Consider the following 16,118-nt stretch of genomic DNA (forward strand, 5'->3'; position numbering starts at 1 on the left):
TTCGGACAAGTAAAAATTGCTTCTTGTTGCCCGACAGGACAACCAGATCTGAAAATAAGCGTCGAGGCCTGCCGGTCTGAGATTACCCCAGTCTGAATTTACCCTCCTACTGCCGGACTAATCTCAGACTGTGGCCGCGGCCGTCTCGTTATCCAGCGCTACTGTGCATGAGGTGCTGGGGGTAATCTCAGACCGTAACACCGGTCAAATGCTCATCTGCAAGACTGTAACACACAAGTACACCGCACGCTAGCTGCTGCACACTGACACATAAATATATAGCAGGTAGGAAACCGTGCTGCCAAAATTCGCTCGACGTTCGCTTGATTTCATACGAATACAACAAAAAAGTTCAACCATTCTACTCCATCTTTGTTTCTATTTGAAGAACAGTGTTCACTTGTTATAAAAACATACTGGCTATGTTCGTAACCGAGCTGTATCATGCAAAATCACACAAAGCCTGACAAAATTCTCGCGTTCACTCCCATTGCGCAGTTTATGTAAATGGCTGTCGGAATCAGGAAACACCCACCTGCGCTCTTCGTGACCTCATTTTTGCGCTGTAACGTTTTTGCAACGCTCCATTGGTGGCTTTGACGAGGCTCGTACGGGAGTTGGAAAGCAGCGTGGTGGTTTCCCAAAATGCAGTGCGCCGCCTATAGCCCTGTACTTGCAGCCATTTACATAAACTGCGCAACGGGAGCAAACGCGAGAATTTCTTCAGGCTTTGTGCGATTTTTGGTGCCACCCTGATAGATGGCCAATGCAGTTAACTTAATATAATAATTAATACAAAGTGACTGGAGGTATGGCAGCCGTTGTTCGTTGAAGCCCCTTGTTGGCGTTTGTTTGAGGGCTGAGGCAATTATTTGCGATATTCTGAAGTAAAGTTTACAATAATGTTCACTTTCATACCTAATCCGAGTGTTTCTAGCTCATCAAAACTTTCAAAACATGAATTTATTTCCCAATGCATTATTTCGAAATCTGCCGCCCTCCGCCGCCATCTTTGTCTCATTTGTATGAAAGTGAATTCAATGGACTGCCATACCCCAGCCTTGTAAGTTGGAGATACGGCTGCCGTACCTCCAGCCACTGCCAATATAATAATCATTGACAGTCTGAGGATGTTTGTAGAGTGGTGATTGTAGCACAGGGAGGTAGCCTGAGGCAGCATTCCTAGTGCTATATTGGTAAAGGTATCTATGGAAGTATTATTACAACTTACTAAGTAATCTCGGTTTTCCGTTATCACAGGGATGCGGAGGATGCGGTCTATGAACGAGATGGATATAACTACGACGGCTACAGACTTCGTGTTGAGTTCCCACGTGGTTCAGGGCCAGGAGCTCGAGGCTTTGGCCCTGGTAGTGGTAGACGCCCTGGGCCCCCTTCCTCTAGATCCGACTATCGAGTCGTCGTAACGGGTATCTGTGTTCTCTTTCATCGTAAATGTGGCAATAAATTACCGAAAATATTACTGGAATACAGCATGCGCGTTCGTGTATCGAAAACGGTCCGATTCCTGTTCTTTAATATCTCATTATATTTATTTTTATCAACAACTTTTTAAAGCAGCTTGGTTTTCCCAATACTTGTAGGGCTCCCACCGACGGGCAGCTGGCAGGATCTAAAGGACCACATGCGAGAGGCTGGTGATGTTTGTTATGCAGATGTGTACAGGGATGGTACAGGCGTGGTGGAGTTTCTACGCTATGACGACATGGTGTATGCTGTCCGCAAGTTAGACGATTCCAAGTTCAGGTCGCACGAGGTAAGCTTCCATTAGGTTGAAATTTGTGCAAGCGTGTATATTTGATTGCATGATTTTTAGTCAGGCTTCGCCTTTTCATGGGGCCGATCGGCCCAAGCCCCAAAAACGGCCCCGTCTCCGGTGGCCACGGGGCTTTTTTCCATACCCGTCAAATTTTGAGATTCCGAGAATCGAGAAAGAACACCGGTTGTTATAAATTCATATACCAAATAGTAGTGAATAAGCATAGTAACAATACACATGAATGTAACAAAGCTTTTATTACATAATTCATCAGTTTAAAAAAATCTGCCCCGTCGAGTAAATGACGGCCATTTTTTTAGGCCCCTTAGTTTTCTCAGATGGCGAAGCCTGTTTAGTGTGTTTTATTGTACATTCATTCTTTTTTCTTCAATTTCAGGGGGAAACTTCATACGTGCGTGTGAAGGAAGACTATAGGGGGAGTGTAGGTGACAGGAGCCCTTCTCCCTACTGCCGTCGTCGGTCACCAAGCTATTCACGTTCACGCTCGCGCAGCCGCTCACAATCATAGATGTCACCAGCCCGAGATACCAACCGTCTATGACACTAAATCTATATACTTACTAAAAGAATGAAATCCATGTTAGATTGGGAATATGGCAACAAAATGATCGAGCATCATTTTGTTTTTGTTTTTTAGATTTTGCTGTACTTTGTTTATGAGCGATAATTAGATGTGGTAGGTCAACCACTCCCACAATGTAATGGTTTTCAGCAATGTAAGTTTGCGTGGTAATTGTGTTTAGATTGCTTAACATTTTCTTCTCCCTTTCGTCAAGGTTGCGGCATACATGGAGGGATCATAGGATCGTCTCCTTCCTAGGATTAGGATAAAGTCATAACAAATTTGGATAATGTGCAAAACAGAAGGAACAAACTGTGTTTATCGCGCAATACTGTCAGTATGTACACATAGGATATCCGAGGACAACTTGGATTGTCTCGGGAACTTTGGATTTCAAGACTCTGGATCTCAAACAGGATTCAAATAGGATCCAAGAGCCCCCAAATTATTCTAGGAGGACAAGTGTGAGAGTAAAAGTGTAATATTCTCAGTTAAGAAAGATGGTGAATTGCTATGTGATGCATTATTTCAAGGGTGTTTTCCCCCATTTGACTTGTTTTATGACTTGTGGAATAATGATTGATGATGATGCACTCAAGAAGCTGCTGAGATATAGTTATACAAATATACAATAGCTGCAACTGAAACAAATCAGAATAATTCAAGTTTATATCAGATAGCATGTGGCAGGTCTCACTCACTCAAGGCTTTTCTATGTATTTTTAAAATGTGAAGGGGCGATTAAAAAGACCAGTACATGGAATGAGATTATTGCCTAAATCCAGTGCATGGTTAATTATAAATTCTAAACCATTCCACAAATTCATATTGATTTAAAGGATGGAAATATTAATTAATAGGGTATTGAGTTATTGAATGATAGCCATAGAAATCTTAAACAACCTCAACATATCAAAAACCCATGAAGTGGATATTTGCTTTGAGAGTAGAGGAAGACTTCATGCACATTGGTACCTGTCTGCTTAAATACGTTTTTGAAAATGTGATGTTTAACGATAATATAGGAATAAATAGGTCAACATGTCAAAATCATAATATCAAGTTGAATGATATATGTATATCAAGGAGCTAAATATAACAAGGAGAGGAAGCGCCGCCATATCTGGCCCAAATTTGGGTTCGGCAGAGACCCTAGAACAGATTAGTGTTCTATTGTCTCTGAATTCGGTCTGCACAGCCGTTTCAGCTGATTATGGTCCATAGATGGCGCCCTTGAGGCAAAAAGCGCACAGCCAATTCGCTTCCTCTCCTTGTTATGTTTAGCTCCTTGATGTATACATAAATCGGTTACTATGTAGGCAAAAAATTTATAAATAAATGTTTTATTGTCAGTGCACAACACTACTAATTTCATCAAGCGCTAATAAGTACCTAGAGTGTACAACGGGGAAATAGTGCTATTTCACGGCAATATTATTCTACTTTGTATGTGGTTCTAGACTAAGTTCATGGTATGGCGTTAAGCAGCATTCTTTGCTCTCTAAAATAAGACCAACAGATTGTCTCTGCGATACTCCTAGGCCGAGATATTGGAGCGTAATTATGCCTCCCACAGGCCTCACGCCGCCTCGCATCCACAATATTCACTATCCTTCTTGCCTTTTGCGGGTCTGGCTATCGTTTTCTGTCGCCGCTTGGAGCGCTGATAATTGATGTCACATGCCCAAATTTGGTACTCTTACTACACCATATAGTAACTGAGCTGCGTTGTAGAGACTTAATTTAGAAAACATTGCCGGCTCCATCATGACAGGCATTAGCCGTGCTAGGAAAGATAATGGGAGACAAGGGCATAGGCGATGCCCCGAAAAGTCACCGATGATAACCGAAACGCTGTTCATTCATAAAGTTATCGCGGGAAAAAACGAACTCTCACGAAGCGACTTTCCTAACTGGCAAAAGGCGAGAAGGATAGTGAATACTGTGGATGCGAGGCGGCATGTTTACGCGCCAATATCTCGGCCTATACTAGGAGTATCGTAGAGACAAGCGGTTGGTCTTATTTTAGAGAGCTAAGAATGCTGCCTAACGCAATACCATGAACTTAGTCTAGAACTGCATACAAAGTAGAATAATATTGCCGTTAAATAGCACTATTTCCCCCGTTTGTACGCTCTAGATATTTATTAGCTCTTGATTTCATCCATGGGGAACATTTTGCATGTACCAATTATATTGGCAGCAAACCACCTGACAACCTATGTTACAAAATGAGTGTTATACGAAATACTGGAATACTGGTCGTTGTGTTTGACCTGTTCTTGTGTATTACTTGAAAATAAAGGACTACTGTAGTTATAATATTTTTTGTTTTGTAAAATGTTTCCCAGTGTTCAGCACGGTATGCCTATGGATGAAGACATACCATTTCCTATAACCGGGAGTTTTATTTCGTCTACCTTTTGGCAGCTACAACTGATATGTGACCAGCAAAGCCGTGGCAATAAAGGAGACGATTGCTTTACCAAACATTCCCATCGTCTGAACTTATAAAGTACACGGTCAATGTTTCGTCTGTGGTGGCTAAACATTCTAATACACTGAAGAGTATTTTTCCCCTTATTATGTTATAGACATTTATTTCTACTGAATGCATCAATAAGATCACGTATCAGGGCTGTGATTGAAAAATACAGTAACTCGTCATGGAGGTCAAAATCCTGATTTTCTCTCATCGCAAATCCATTGGAATAGCCCCTCCTAAGTCGTCATTTATAAGTCGTCGCCCTCAGACAGGTCCCATCATCAACAACAATAAGTAATACAAACAACAGTAATTTCCTATTTTTTTAAGTCATCAGAAATGCTAATGGCACAGTGTACAGTCTGGCGGATGCATGAGCTGGCTGTCACAGGTATGCGCCAACATGTAATCAACAGCAGGTGTTACAGATAGCCAGCGTGTGCCACGCTTGCCGCTAGTTCGTACGATGTGCGTGCGTTGTGGCCAGCAGCGGTGTCGATTGATGTCCGCTATGTCTGTGGCGCGAACTGACATCGTGTGTGGAGCATGTTTATGACTGCGTAGGGGTGACGGGCGCCTGGGAGGGGAGCCCTACATATAAGTCGAGAAAATGACGACTTACATGTATGTAGTCATTTTCGTAAGTCGGCACAAATATACTGGTCCCAAAAGTGTAGACTTATGCGAGTTTTACTGTATAATCTAACACACACTAAAGATATCAGTAATTACATATGTACACAAATTCTGATAGCGTGCATGTATTACTTCAATCGTACATCCCTAGCGAGGAGAGCTGAGGTCAAGTTATCACAATCATCAAATACAGACAATGTCACTTCCTCTTTTTAGCACTTGCAGGTCCATAATCCCTTTCCTGGTCTGGCAATGGGATGTTACCTGTAATAATTATTGCGATGAGTTGAGTGTAACGTATGCAACAAAGGAAGCTAGGTGTAAAACAGTTAGATTACTTTTGAATAAATAGCGAAGCTGTTAGCTATTCGCATGTCTGCGAAGCAAATTTACGTAAAACTCCAAACCCTGTGCTTTACAATCTGAAATTTTGCGAAATCTCGTATGCGTGATTATCAAACGAAACTAGAAATGGCAATTGTCGCCAACCACATGTGTCATGTATCCCCCGCGATCGATTATGAATGAAATATCTCCTGGTTTTGGTACACAACACACTTCCCCAAGATGTGTAAGTATACCAAGTTTGCTCGCGCGAGGTCAATTAGGGGCCGAGTTATAGAGTGGAAGGGAAATATGATAAAGGTCCAGGTCAAATAAAAGTCGCAGTGACCTGGTTTTGGTATGCGGCACACCTCCCCAAAATGTGTAAGTATACCATGTTTGGTCGCACTAGGTCAATTAGGGGCCCCGAGTTATAGAGCGGAAGGAAAATATGATCAATATTAAGGTCAAATAAAGGTCGCAGTGACCTGGGATTGGTACGTAACACACCTTCTCCCCAAGATGTGTAAGTATACCAAGATTGGTCACGCTAGGTTAATTACGGGTCGTGTTATAGAGCAGAAGGGAAAGTGTCTGCGGCGGCAACGGGCGGCAGCTGGATAGACATGAAACCATAGTATCCCCGCTGACTTCGTCGCGGGGGATACAATTACTAAATATTTTACCTTGTGTATAACGTATTAATTTCAAGCAATTTACCTCCACATTTGCTGAAAACATATGCCTTTAAATAAGCTCAGTCAAGAACTGTTTACAGGCATGGAGCACTGATCACAGCACTGATCTGATTCATAAGTACAGCAAGAAACAGCACAGGTATCTATGCTATATACACACTTCTAAGAAGTACTGTTTGAAGTATTTGTTTGTTATATTCTAAGCAACACTATTATGCGGTAAAATATTTACGTAAGATTTGGTCTGGGTGTTGTGATAGTGAATAGTATAGTATTTGTTGTGCGACACGTCGGACAGGCCCCACCCTCGGGACAGGATTAATTCAGTCCTGGGTAAACTAAAGCCGGATGATGATGATGATATGATGATGATTGATGAATGTACAACTTAGTTTAGTAGTTATTGCCAGTTATATCTCTAACTTAGATTGGTAATAAGCTATCTTGACCTACAGGTGGCGCCAGCAGCTGAGAGGCATATACGTATAGCACGTGTGCGCCTAGCTATAATGGGTTCCCTTCTACAATAATAGCTTATTGCAATGATACTCAAGTACACTATATTCAACACTCCATCTTTAGTGGCATATAAACAGTTACACGTGCAAGATAACGGATAAGCATTTATTAAACTGTATCATGCATGTACAAGTAAACAGCAGATCTACTCTAAACAAAATAACGTTCTACATACCTGGAGGAGCAACAAAATAATCCTCAATGACTTTGGTAGCATTTTGGAGGATATCATTCTGACAATTTCCATCAGTCACTTCATCGCTTCTCAAGTAAAGAGACCTTTATAGAATGAATATACTTTATATTGTGTAATCTCAAAAAACATCAGTTACCAATATTGGCTTCTTATCATAACAGTAAAATCAACCTTTAAATAAAGTTTGCATGAATTAATGCAGGTAACATCAATTCTGCCAGAACATGGTTAAAATACATGATAGTAACTAAACACTTTACCAGCATAATCCACATGAAAGTATTATATATAAGTTGTGTATGTGGCTAACCTGTTTTCCAGGACAGTATCCATTGGTTCAACTCCAGTTGTGTTGACCAGTTGCAACTGATCCGCAAAGCGAATTGCTTTGTTCAGTCGATCGATACCAGCTTGATTGTTAAAGTCTACTAATGACATCCGTTCGAGATGGTCAATGGTTTCATTGTCTATCAGTGTTTCCTAAATATGAAAAATTTAGAGCTAAAATGAAGGCATAGTCTAGCTCCAATATACAGTAAAAACCCGCGTATAAGAACATAGATTTTTCCAAGTTAGCCTCAACATGTTCTTATATAAATGGTGCTTACTGAAAAATTAGGCTCAAAAGGTTCTTAAATAGGTTCTTAATTGTTTCTACTTTTAATATGTACTAGCAAGTAGATAATGCAGTACTGTGTCTCAATAACAATGCCAGGGTGCTGGCATTGTTATTGTTGAGCATTGGCATTGGCATTGGCATTGGCATTGGCATTGGCTTGGTATTGCATCGATATTGTTGAGCTCGTCTTTTTTATTTTACCTGTGTTTCTTTTTAAGTCTTCATCTGCATGGAAAATTAAGAACCTACTTTAAAATCTTAGCCTAAAACAGGTTCTTATGTAAAGGGGTCTAAATGGGAAATTTTAGCCTAACATGTTCTTAAAATCTATGTTCTTATACGCGGGTTTTTACTGTATAACATATTATTATTGTATATATTCATGATAATTAAGTAATATACAGCTGCTAAAAGATACCTCAGTCAATTTATTTTCTTCCACATGGCTCCAAGTTGGCTTTTGGGGCACCTAAAAGTTATAAAAGTGATATTATTATATTTATATGACTGTTTCGCTGGTACCCTCAACCCAGAAGCAGTTGTTGGTTATTTAGCAAACTATACAACCGAACATCCCATTAAGTTTTACGAAAAAGAAAATGTACAATGCTGTTAGTATTCTGCATCAGGCATGTTTGCATGTAAATAGTTGAGGGATTAGTGTATCGATCTGGAGCACAGAGTTGATCTGAATTTAATTTTTTTGTTCTTACACATATTTATTGCTATCAAGTATAGTACTATTACTTACTATTCGCTAGCAGTTTATTCATTATATTAAATATACATGATATGGCATTTACAGTATGTGCATAGGTCAGTGTATCACACATGCAAACATTTATTGATCTGTTTTTGTATAGAGGCAAAGCATTGCTAAACATAGCAGGGTGTAATATTTAGATTTTTGCACCAGCACACTAGATTGTAACAGCAATTCTTTACCAGCCCTCACCAAAGTTTACTGTACAACAACAACGTTTTATCCTGTGTGGTACCACGGGACAGAAATCGTGACAACATGCATGCACTATATAGCTGTCATATATGAATTCAGCATGCAATATATGTATCGACTCGAGTAACAGCTATGCCTATAATCTTCAGTATCAGTGGTCTTGGTATCAAAGTCAGGGAGTGGCACTGTAGTCTGTAATAGCCCGATGATGAGATAATTGTGTTACATTCGTTAAGCAGCGTCCAGCCGGTAAGCAAATCAGTTTTATTGATTCATTTGGTTATTAAATGTGACACTACTCACTAGGTTGAAAGAGTAAGCAGACACTACACCACTTTCAAGGGTGAGCAGATTTTGAAATGTGAAATACAGGACATGCCGAGTGCAGTGAGGTGTTTGTTACGGATGCAGGGGGTTCAAGGGGGCAGCTCCCCCTTTACGCTGATAAATTTATAGTATTTGAAATGAAAATAATGGTGTTTCCTGGGTTGTACAGCCTACAGGCTCCAAAAATAACGTTACATAGCTAGGTTTTGAAATATGAAATACAAAACACTTCAGGCAATGGTTTTTACATTCTTATCATGAAATAGATCACTCTTTCAGCGCATTTGACGTTAATTAACTGGGAATGTTAACAATTTTAAAAATACGGGACAAAAGGCGTTCTGGGGATTGAGGTTTGATACGGGACGCGAGACCCGGAGTTGGGACAATGGATGATCCCGTAAAATACGGGACGTCTGGTCACCCTGTCCGTGAATCACAGTCACGCTCGGTATGGCGATGTTGAGTCAGGAGGTTTATCTTGTGGGCGTTAATTAGACACAAATAATGAGTAGGACAAAAGCCTTGCGTTAACAGAAACCAGCCATGTTTATTTCCTTTCCCTCAACCTCCATCGGTGGCAGCACATGCCAGTGCTGATAACTTGTTGACACAAGAACAGATAATTATGATAATACAACAGGCGATGGTACCGGTACTCGATCAGTTAGTGAGCAAAGGTATGTGCGCTTTTGCATAGGAATTATTCGTATGAAGATGTCCTAGCTTCGTATGAAGCTCTGCTGAGTGATGATTGATCATAATCATTTCTTATAAGTCATAACAACAAGACAAAACATTTTTATTTCAGCCGAATTTTATACCTACCTTTGACTTTTCATTTGATGCGAACACTCTTTTTGACTTACACAGCTTTGAAAAAGAAGTTAACCTTTTTACGGTATTACCAAGTCTTGAGAGAACCAATGACATTATTTATGACTTTTAATTACTTATTCATTGCATAATATCATTGCAATTTGCATAAGGGAAGATGTAGCCGCAAGTATACCTATGCCATGGCCATGGGCGCAGACATATTGATTATTCAGTTATTGGTATAGATCGAGTAGTGCTGTGAAAACCACTCAAATCAATAAATAATGTTTAATTATCACTTGTTTTTAGACAAATTTACTTATCATTTTTAAGCAGTTGCGTCGCTATAACTATAAGTTAGAATAACAATGATATAATATCAGTGCTCTAATTTTGTTATTTAGGTCATGGAGATGCAACATCCGGCCCAACCGGAAAATTGGCGTTTGGATCTTTGGAATCAACCATCAGCCTTATGTTCGTAGTACTTTACTACTGTTTGTTACAGTTGTTTTAGTTTCTCTGGTTCTCTAGGTCTCATCTCTAGATTACCTTGTTACGCTGAGCTGTCTACACAACCAAACCGAATTTGGCAATGAATAGTGTTGGAGAGGAGTGCAACGATCTGAAGAGATCATACGATGCGTGTTTTAACGCATGGTTTGCTGACAAGTTTCTGAATGGCGAAACAGAAGATACGTGTGGAGAACTTTTCAAGGCGTATCAGACGTGTGTGAAGGTGAATTAGACTTAGAGCAGAGAAACCCCTTCTGCTACAGTTTTTTGTCATAGATCAACACTTACCATCTTATTGTGTTTTCTAATAATCGTTCTTACCATACTGGAACATAACAGCATGGACATGATGAAATCACGATTATACAAATCGTGTTTTTCCTGGCTCTACATTTTAATTAATACATCAAATGAATAGAATTAATAGCAGTTATGAATCAGGTGCGTGCTGCAAAAGCATTGGTTGCTTTTGACGATGCAACCCCCAGAAGCCTGCGAACTAAAAAGTCTTACACGGCCGAGTATAAACTTGAAGCAATACAGACGGTTAAAGATGGCGGCACCGTCAAAGGGACGGCAAGAAGGTTTGGTGTACAGCCATGTCGGATAAGGGACTGGGTTCGTAAAGAGGGTAAGCTGAAAAGGGCTTTGGAACTCGAAGGCGCGAAACCGAGCGAAACTACGGCGTGCGATGCCACTAAGCTAAAAAGCAGAGTCGCGTTGCCGTCGGCAACTCCGGCCGACCGGTCCTGTCGGCCGAGCTTGACCGGAGGTGCTAGACTTTGTCGACGAGCAGCAGAGCGACGGCTGCGTCGTCACGGCGAAGCTGCTGCAGCTGCAGGCGCTGACGATTGCACGCGAGCTCGACCTGCCGCCGTCGTTCCGCGCCTCCGCCAAGTTCCTGCGCCGCTGGCGGCTGAAGTACGTCGGCCGGCAGACGGTGTCCGGCACGCGTCAGCTGCGGGCGATCCCGGCGGACTACCGCGAGAAGCTGCGTGCGTTCCAGACGATGCTTGTGCGGCAGATGTCGACGACGCGCTACCGGCAGAGCGTCGTCGTGGGCGTCGGAGAGACGCAGGTGAGCTACATGCCTCCCGTGTTCGTGTGCGGCACCAACTACAACGCGGGCAAGATGAGCGTGATACTCGCGGCGCGCGCGACGGCAGTAAGCTGCCCGGTGAGCGTGATCCTAATCGACCCGAGCATCGACTTCCTGCCGGACATCTACTGCCACCTGGCGGGCATCCCCGATAACATGTCGATTCACTCGAGCAGCAACGGGCTGCTGACGCGCGCCGTCATGCGCTGGTGGATCGACGACATGTCCGCGCAGCAGACGCTGGCGCCGCGCGAGCGTCTGCTCGTCATGCTCGACGCGGGCGCCGCGCGCGAGAACGCAGAGTTCACGCGCGCAGCGGCAGCGGCCAACTGCGACCTCGTCTACGTGCCGCGCTGCTGCGCGCCGCTCTGCAACCCCGTCAACGTCGGCATGGTGCGGCCGTTCGCGCTGCGGCTCGAGGAGCTACGCGGCCAGTGGATGCAGGAGCGCATATGCGCGTGGCAGTCGGGCGACGATGGCGGCGGCGGCGACGCGGCGGAGGAGGCGGGCCTGCTGCAGCCGACGAGCTTCGACCTTCTCACGTGGATCGCGACCGCGTGGGACGAGGTCTCTGCCGAGGAGATCCGCAACGCGTTCGTCTGGTGCGGAGTCTGCGACCCGGGGAACGGTGGCAGGGAGCGCGCGTTCGCTCACGTGCCCCACGTCATGGCACGCCTGCAGGAGGACGCTGACGGCGCGGGGATCGCGCGGGCAGGAACGCCGACGCCGGCGCAGCCCGAGACTCCCAGCTTCGTCAGGGAGGACTCTAACGGGGGACTCCTGATTAATTATGCATCATAACGTCATGGCGGTTCGTAGCGGTCGAGACCAGGGAGTTCCAACTTGGAACAGGATACTGTCGTTAGTGCTGGACATCGCATCCGGACCAGAAATCAAACTTTGGTGCTACCACTGGAACTGATCCACAACTATAATCTAACAGCAACCTGTGCGATTCTGCTTGTGTATCTGACAGTAGTGCGTTGGAGATGAGCGATTTTGATTGGAAATGTTTGTGACAACCTCGAGTGCATTGATATAGGGAATTGTGGCACCAGGGAGGGATTGATGTTGGTGGTTACGGTCGCCAAGGAGGAATATGAGATGAAGAGATGAGATGAGATGATAGAACTGAAGATGAGGATGATGAGACCAAGTATTATGATGGGATGTGTAGGTACATACATGTATGACTGACTCTATGTGTGAGTTGTCTTGCCATTTTTGCATTCCTGCAGCTTCTTTGGAATGTTTGTGGAGCTCTTGGTTATCTAAATCCTCATCTTCGCTTCTCCGGTGAATTGCCTCACAGACTTTTTCCCGAAAATATTGCTAATAACTAATATAGTATACATATATGTTTTATATCATATGGAAATAAATTCTATGGCAAATGCTAATGCCTAGAATGTTCCTGTTTGTGGTTTGTTTTCTTGCATGATTATGTTTTCGTGTGTTTCTGGTGCAGTAATGATTTCAGAATATCAATATATAATACATCTCTGCCATGTTGAATGTAATTGACACTACTATAATGAGCGTAATTGTGAGTTCGTATAAACTGTACGGCGTATACACGTTACTGAGAATTCACCGCGGAGCTTTATACCTATTAAAGCATTTTCTACTTGTTTTCCTTTTCACTTCTCCTGGTCTGATATGCGGGATTGAAATGAACTACCCTTGCTTGTTCTGTTTGCGACATTGCAGAAAGCGATTGTAGAGAAGAAGATTGACCTGCACGAAGTGGAGAAGGACGTGTTAGGAACTCCAGATGAGAAGAAACCACACAATGCACAGGAGAAGTCAACGCAACAGGAAAAGAAAGCCAAGTGATACCAGGTTTAATTGAGACCGCTGAACAATTCGATGCAAGCCATTTGCTGGTGTTCAATGTGACGATATCTTGTCTGACTCTGAATAGAATGGCAAAATACTAGCAAACTGGTCTAAATAGATCTTGAACGTGGTGCAAGTAGTCATAGGACGGCAAGCCATTTTTCACAGAGGTTCATCTTTTTATCAGATCAGCTTTATGTGACCTCAAGATGCAAAATAATGCTGGACGTTGTAGAAATTGTTGATGATATTTGTTCGGTGTCTGTTCTGTTAAAAGCATTTAATATAAAACATGTATATACAGTGTACTGCCTACCAATAATAATTTAATGATGATTAAGTTTTATAATGAATGTATGTGATCGTTCTTTTATTACTGTGGCATAAGCATGATCAGTAAAGAAATCTTTCACGAATATGAAATGATAAGGTTGATAAAACGCACATGACTGGATCTTTTATTTTTCATTTTTTATTTTTATCGATACCACACAAATAACACGTCTAAAACTAGTTGTAAAAACTTGAGAATGGTACTGGTAGTGTGATGTTCGCTGGGACGGGTATCACTCACTGCATCGTGTAGGGTTTCAGGAATCCGACTACACTTTTCTTATAAAGAATAAGAAAATGAGAGAGTATTCCGATTAACTGCTTTGAGTAGTGATAAAAACCACTGCTACTTTACAGTGCAATTATAATCTAATTAAGATCCTACCCATCAGGCTTGTGCACGTAGCGTCAGAATTTGCACCTACCAACTATGTCAACTCGAGTCAAAGATATAATAGAAGATAAAGTTGCGCAAATAAATTATTTCTGCACTTCGCCATGATTATCCTTGTTAGAACTAATGTCTCCCTGTTGTATCAAGCTTTCATGAAGCATGGAGGGGCAATCTAACTTTTGTCTTTTGATGTAACAATAAGATTTTACAATAACCGACCAACCTCGATTACATTCGCGACAACACTATCTTCATAAAGGTGGAGATCGACAGCGAAGAAATGGTACCACTGTAGAACCGAACGCAGTCATTCAGTCAAGCATACGAGGCTCCTCGCTACTCTCACAGGATCGAACCTAATCTGATCTTCAAACGAGTCATCAATTGCAATCAGGAAGTTCTCGTATATGTGAATGAGCAGGTTCTTTGATTTTGAACACGAAATTTTAAAGCATTGAATTAGCATAAAAACAGACGGCCACAAACGTTCACCTGTTACGAGGTACGAACGATGTATATTGTCGTAAACCCAAGGCCTTTCCTTACCCAAGACTATTTACTACTAATATAATAAAAAACTACTAATAGTCGAGACAGAAGTGTTACAGACAGAATTTCTGAGTGCCGAAGCTGGCGTTTCGTTCAGCGATGGGACGACCGAGGAACGCCTGGTTCTCCTGTGTTGGATAATGTAGAGCGACGTCATAAGTACAACTAGATACAGGTGCAAGAACATATACGAACCCTTTAAGAGTTTATATCTTGATAAGTACTATTGCGACCACACGCACAATTCGACAGCTAAGTCGGTACGGTTGCGACTGACCTTGATGGCGTTTGGTCTGACAGTAAAGACAATGTTCTTGCGAGCGTTCGGATCTTCGCATTGGTCAATCATCGTGAAGGTCACTTTGTGTCCGAACGGCCAAGCGTTGAGCGAGTCGTAGTCGCCTTTGCATAGACAGATGAAGACGGATACGAACTTGCCCAGAGCTGCAATCATAGTACACCACAATCATTTACATGCCATCCGCTGTCATTGCAGCATACGTGTGATTGGAAAGTTTTGTGGATGAAATGAAAGATGAATTTTTCGTGAATCGGGAATAAATGTCAGTCAGTACGCGGGAAAGTCGAAAATGCGGTTTCAATTACCTGGCAAATTGCATAATTTTACCTGGGAAACTAGTAATGCCTACTAATGGGCTCCCTCTCATTTAATCGCCAAGTGTATTTGTCATACGTCGCAGCATTCGTTTTACACTTGGTTTCTCAGAAATTCGAAGTTAACTCGGGCTGAGGAATTTAGTAGATTGCTAACCCTTTCCGTCGCCATTCGGACAAGCACTCATTGCCATTTTGTAACCGTAACGACTGGTCATGAATGGAGGGGAGTAGATGGTTGTCTTCTTGCCCAACTTTGCGTCGTGCAGCTTCTCGCCATACTTGTCGATCTTCCAAAGAAGCTGTGCGCCGTATAATTTCTTGAACGATTGTACCTAACAATATGCGTAAGCATAATTATATTTATGATACGCAGACCATGCACATGTATATATTATAACCACATGAACGTATGCACCCACCCACACACGAACGCAAATACACGCGCGCGCTTATGCACGCATGCACACACACGCACACGCATGCACGCGCACACACATACACGCGCGCGCGCACACACACACACACACGCCGCATACACGCGCACGCACACACGCGCACATATACACGCACATGCGCGCACACACACACACACACACACACACACACACACACACACACACACACACCGCACACACACGCACACACACGCACACACACGCGCGCGCGCGCGCGCGCGCATGCACGCACACACACACACACACACACGCCGCATACACGCGCACGCACACACACGCACATATACACGCACATGCGCGCACACACACACACACACACACACACACACACACACACACACACACACACACACACACACACACACACACAC

At 42.9% G+C, this 16,118-nt stretch overlaps 4 protein-coding genes across 4 annotated transcripts in view; 2 read left to right on the top strand and 2 right to left on the bottom strand.

Moving 5' to 3' along the window:
• Positions 1-3,419, top strand: part of LOC106807196 (serine/arginine-rich splicing factor 1B-like) — a 9,090-nt gene extending 5,671 nt beyond the window's left edge. The window contains exons 2-4 of the mRNA XM_014809473.1: positions 1,261-1,430; positions 1,605-1,777; positions 2,178-3,419. Of these exons, the coding sequence (XP_014664959.1) occupies positions 1,261-1,430; positions 1,605-1,777; positions 2,178-2,309 (475 nt within the window). The 3' untranslated portion in view covers positions 2,310-3,419. The remainder of the gene's footprint in view (positions 1-1,260; positions 1,431-1,604; positions 1,778-2,177) is intronic.
• Positions 3,420-5,505: 2,086 nt separating this feature from the next.
• Positions 5,506-10,180, bottom strand: LOC106807191 (glutamyl-tRNA(Gln) amidotransferase subunit C, mitochondrial-like). The gene is made up of 5 exons (XM_014809464.1): positions 9,954-10,180; positions 8,259-8,309; positions 7,532-7,701; positions 7,201-7,304; positions 5,506-5,748 (listed from the first exon to the last, which is right to left on the bottom strand). Exons 1-5 carry the CDS (start codon positions 10,056-10,058, stop codon positions 5,684-5,686), a joined length of 495 nt encoding a protein of 164 aa, XP_014664950.1. The 5' UTR covers positions 10,059-10,180; the 3' UTR covers positions 5,506-5,683.
• A 712-nt stretch (positions 10,181-10,892) lies between these two features.
• Positions 10,893-14,347, top strand: LOC106807186. Its single transcript, XM_014809458.1, has 3 exons — positions 10,893-11,091; positions 11,240-12,736; positions 13,270-14,347. Exons 1-2 carry the CDS (start codon positions 10,893-10,895, stop codon positions 12,358-12,360), a joined length of 1,320 nt encoding a protein of 439 aa, XP_014664944.1. The 3' UTR covers positions 12,361-12,736; positions 13,270-14,347.
• A 380-nt stretch (positions 14,348-14,727) lies between these two features.
• Positions 14,728-16,118, bottom strand: part of LOC106807187 (TNF receptor-associated factor 4-like) — a 14,949-nt gene continuing 13,558 nt past the window's right edge. Inside the window, exon 5 of the mRNA XM_014809459.1 lies at positions 14,728-14,802. Within this exon, the coding sequence (XP_014664945.1) occupies positions 14,728-14,802 (75 nt within the window). The remainder of the gene's footprint in view (positions 14,803-16,118) is intronic.

This window comes from Priapulus caudatus, unplaced genomic scaffold (assembly GCF_000485595.1).
Source record: "Priapulus caudatus unplaced genomic scaffold, Priapulus_caudatus-5.0.1 Scaffold200, whole genome shotgun sequence".
NCBI classification, from domain to species: Eukaryota; Metazoa; Priapulida; class Priapulimorpha; order Priapulimorphida; family Priapulidae; genus Priapulus; species Priapulus caudatus.

Bases quoted from the DNA above. Each gene is read 5' to 3' on its own strand.
- LOC106807191 (XM_014809464.1), bottom strand. From the start codon at position 10,058: ATGTCATTGGTTCTCTCAAGACTTGGTAATACCGTAAAAAGGTTAACT. The intron at 8,310-9,953 runs GTAGGTATAAAA...TATAACTTTTAG, and splicing joins CATCAAATGAAAAGTCAAAG to GTGCCCCAAAAGCCAACTTG. The intron at 7,305-7,531 runs GTTAGCCACATA...CATTCTATAAAG, and splicing joins GATACTGTCCTGGAAAACAG to GTCTCTTTACTTGAGAAGCG.
- LOC106807186 (XM_014809458.1), top strand. From the start codon at position 10,893: ATGAATCAGGTGCGTGCTGCAAAAGCATTGGTTGCTTTTGACGATGCA. The intron at 11,092-11,239 runs GTAAGCTGAAAA...CGGAGGTGCTAG, and splicing joins GGACTGGGTTCGTAAAGAGG to ACTTTGTCGACGAGCAGCAG.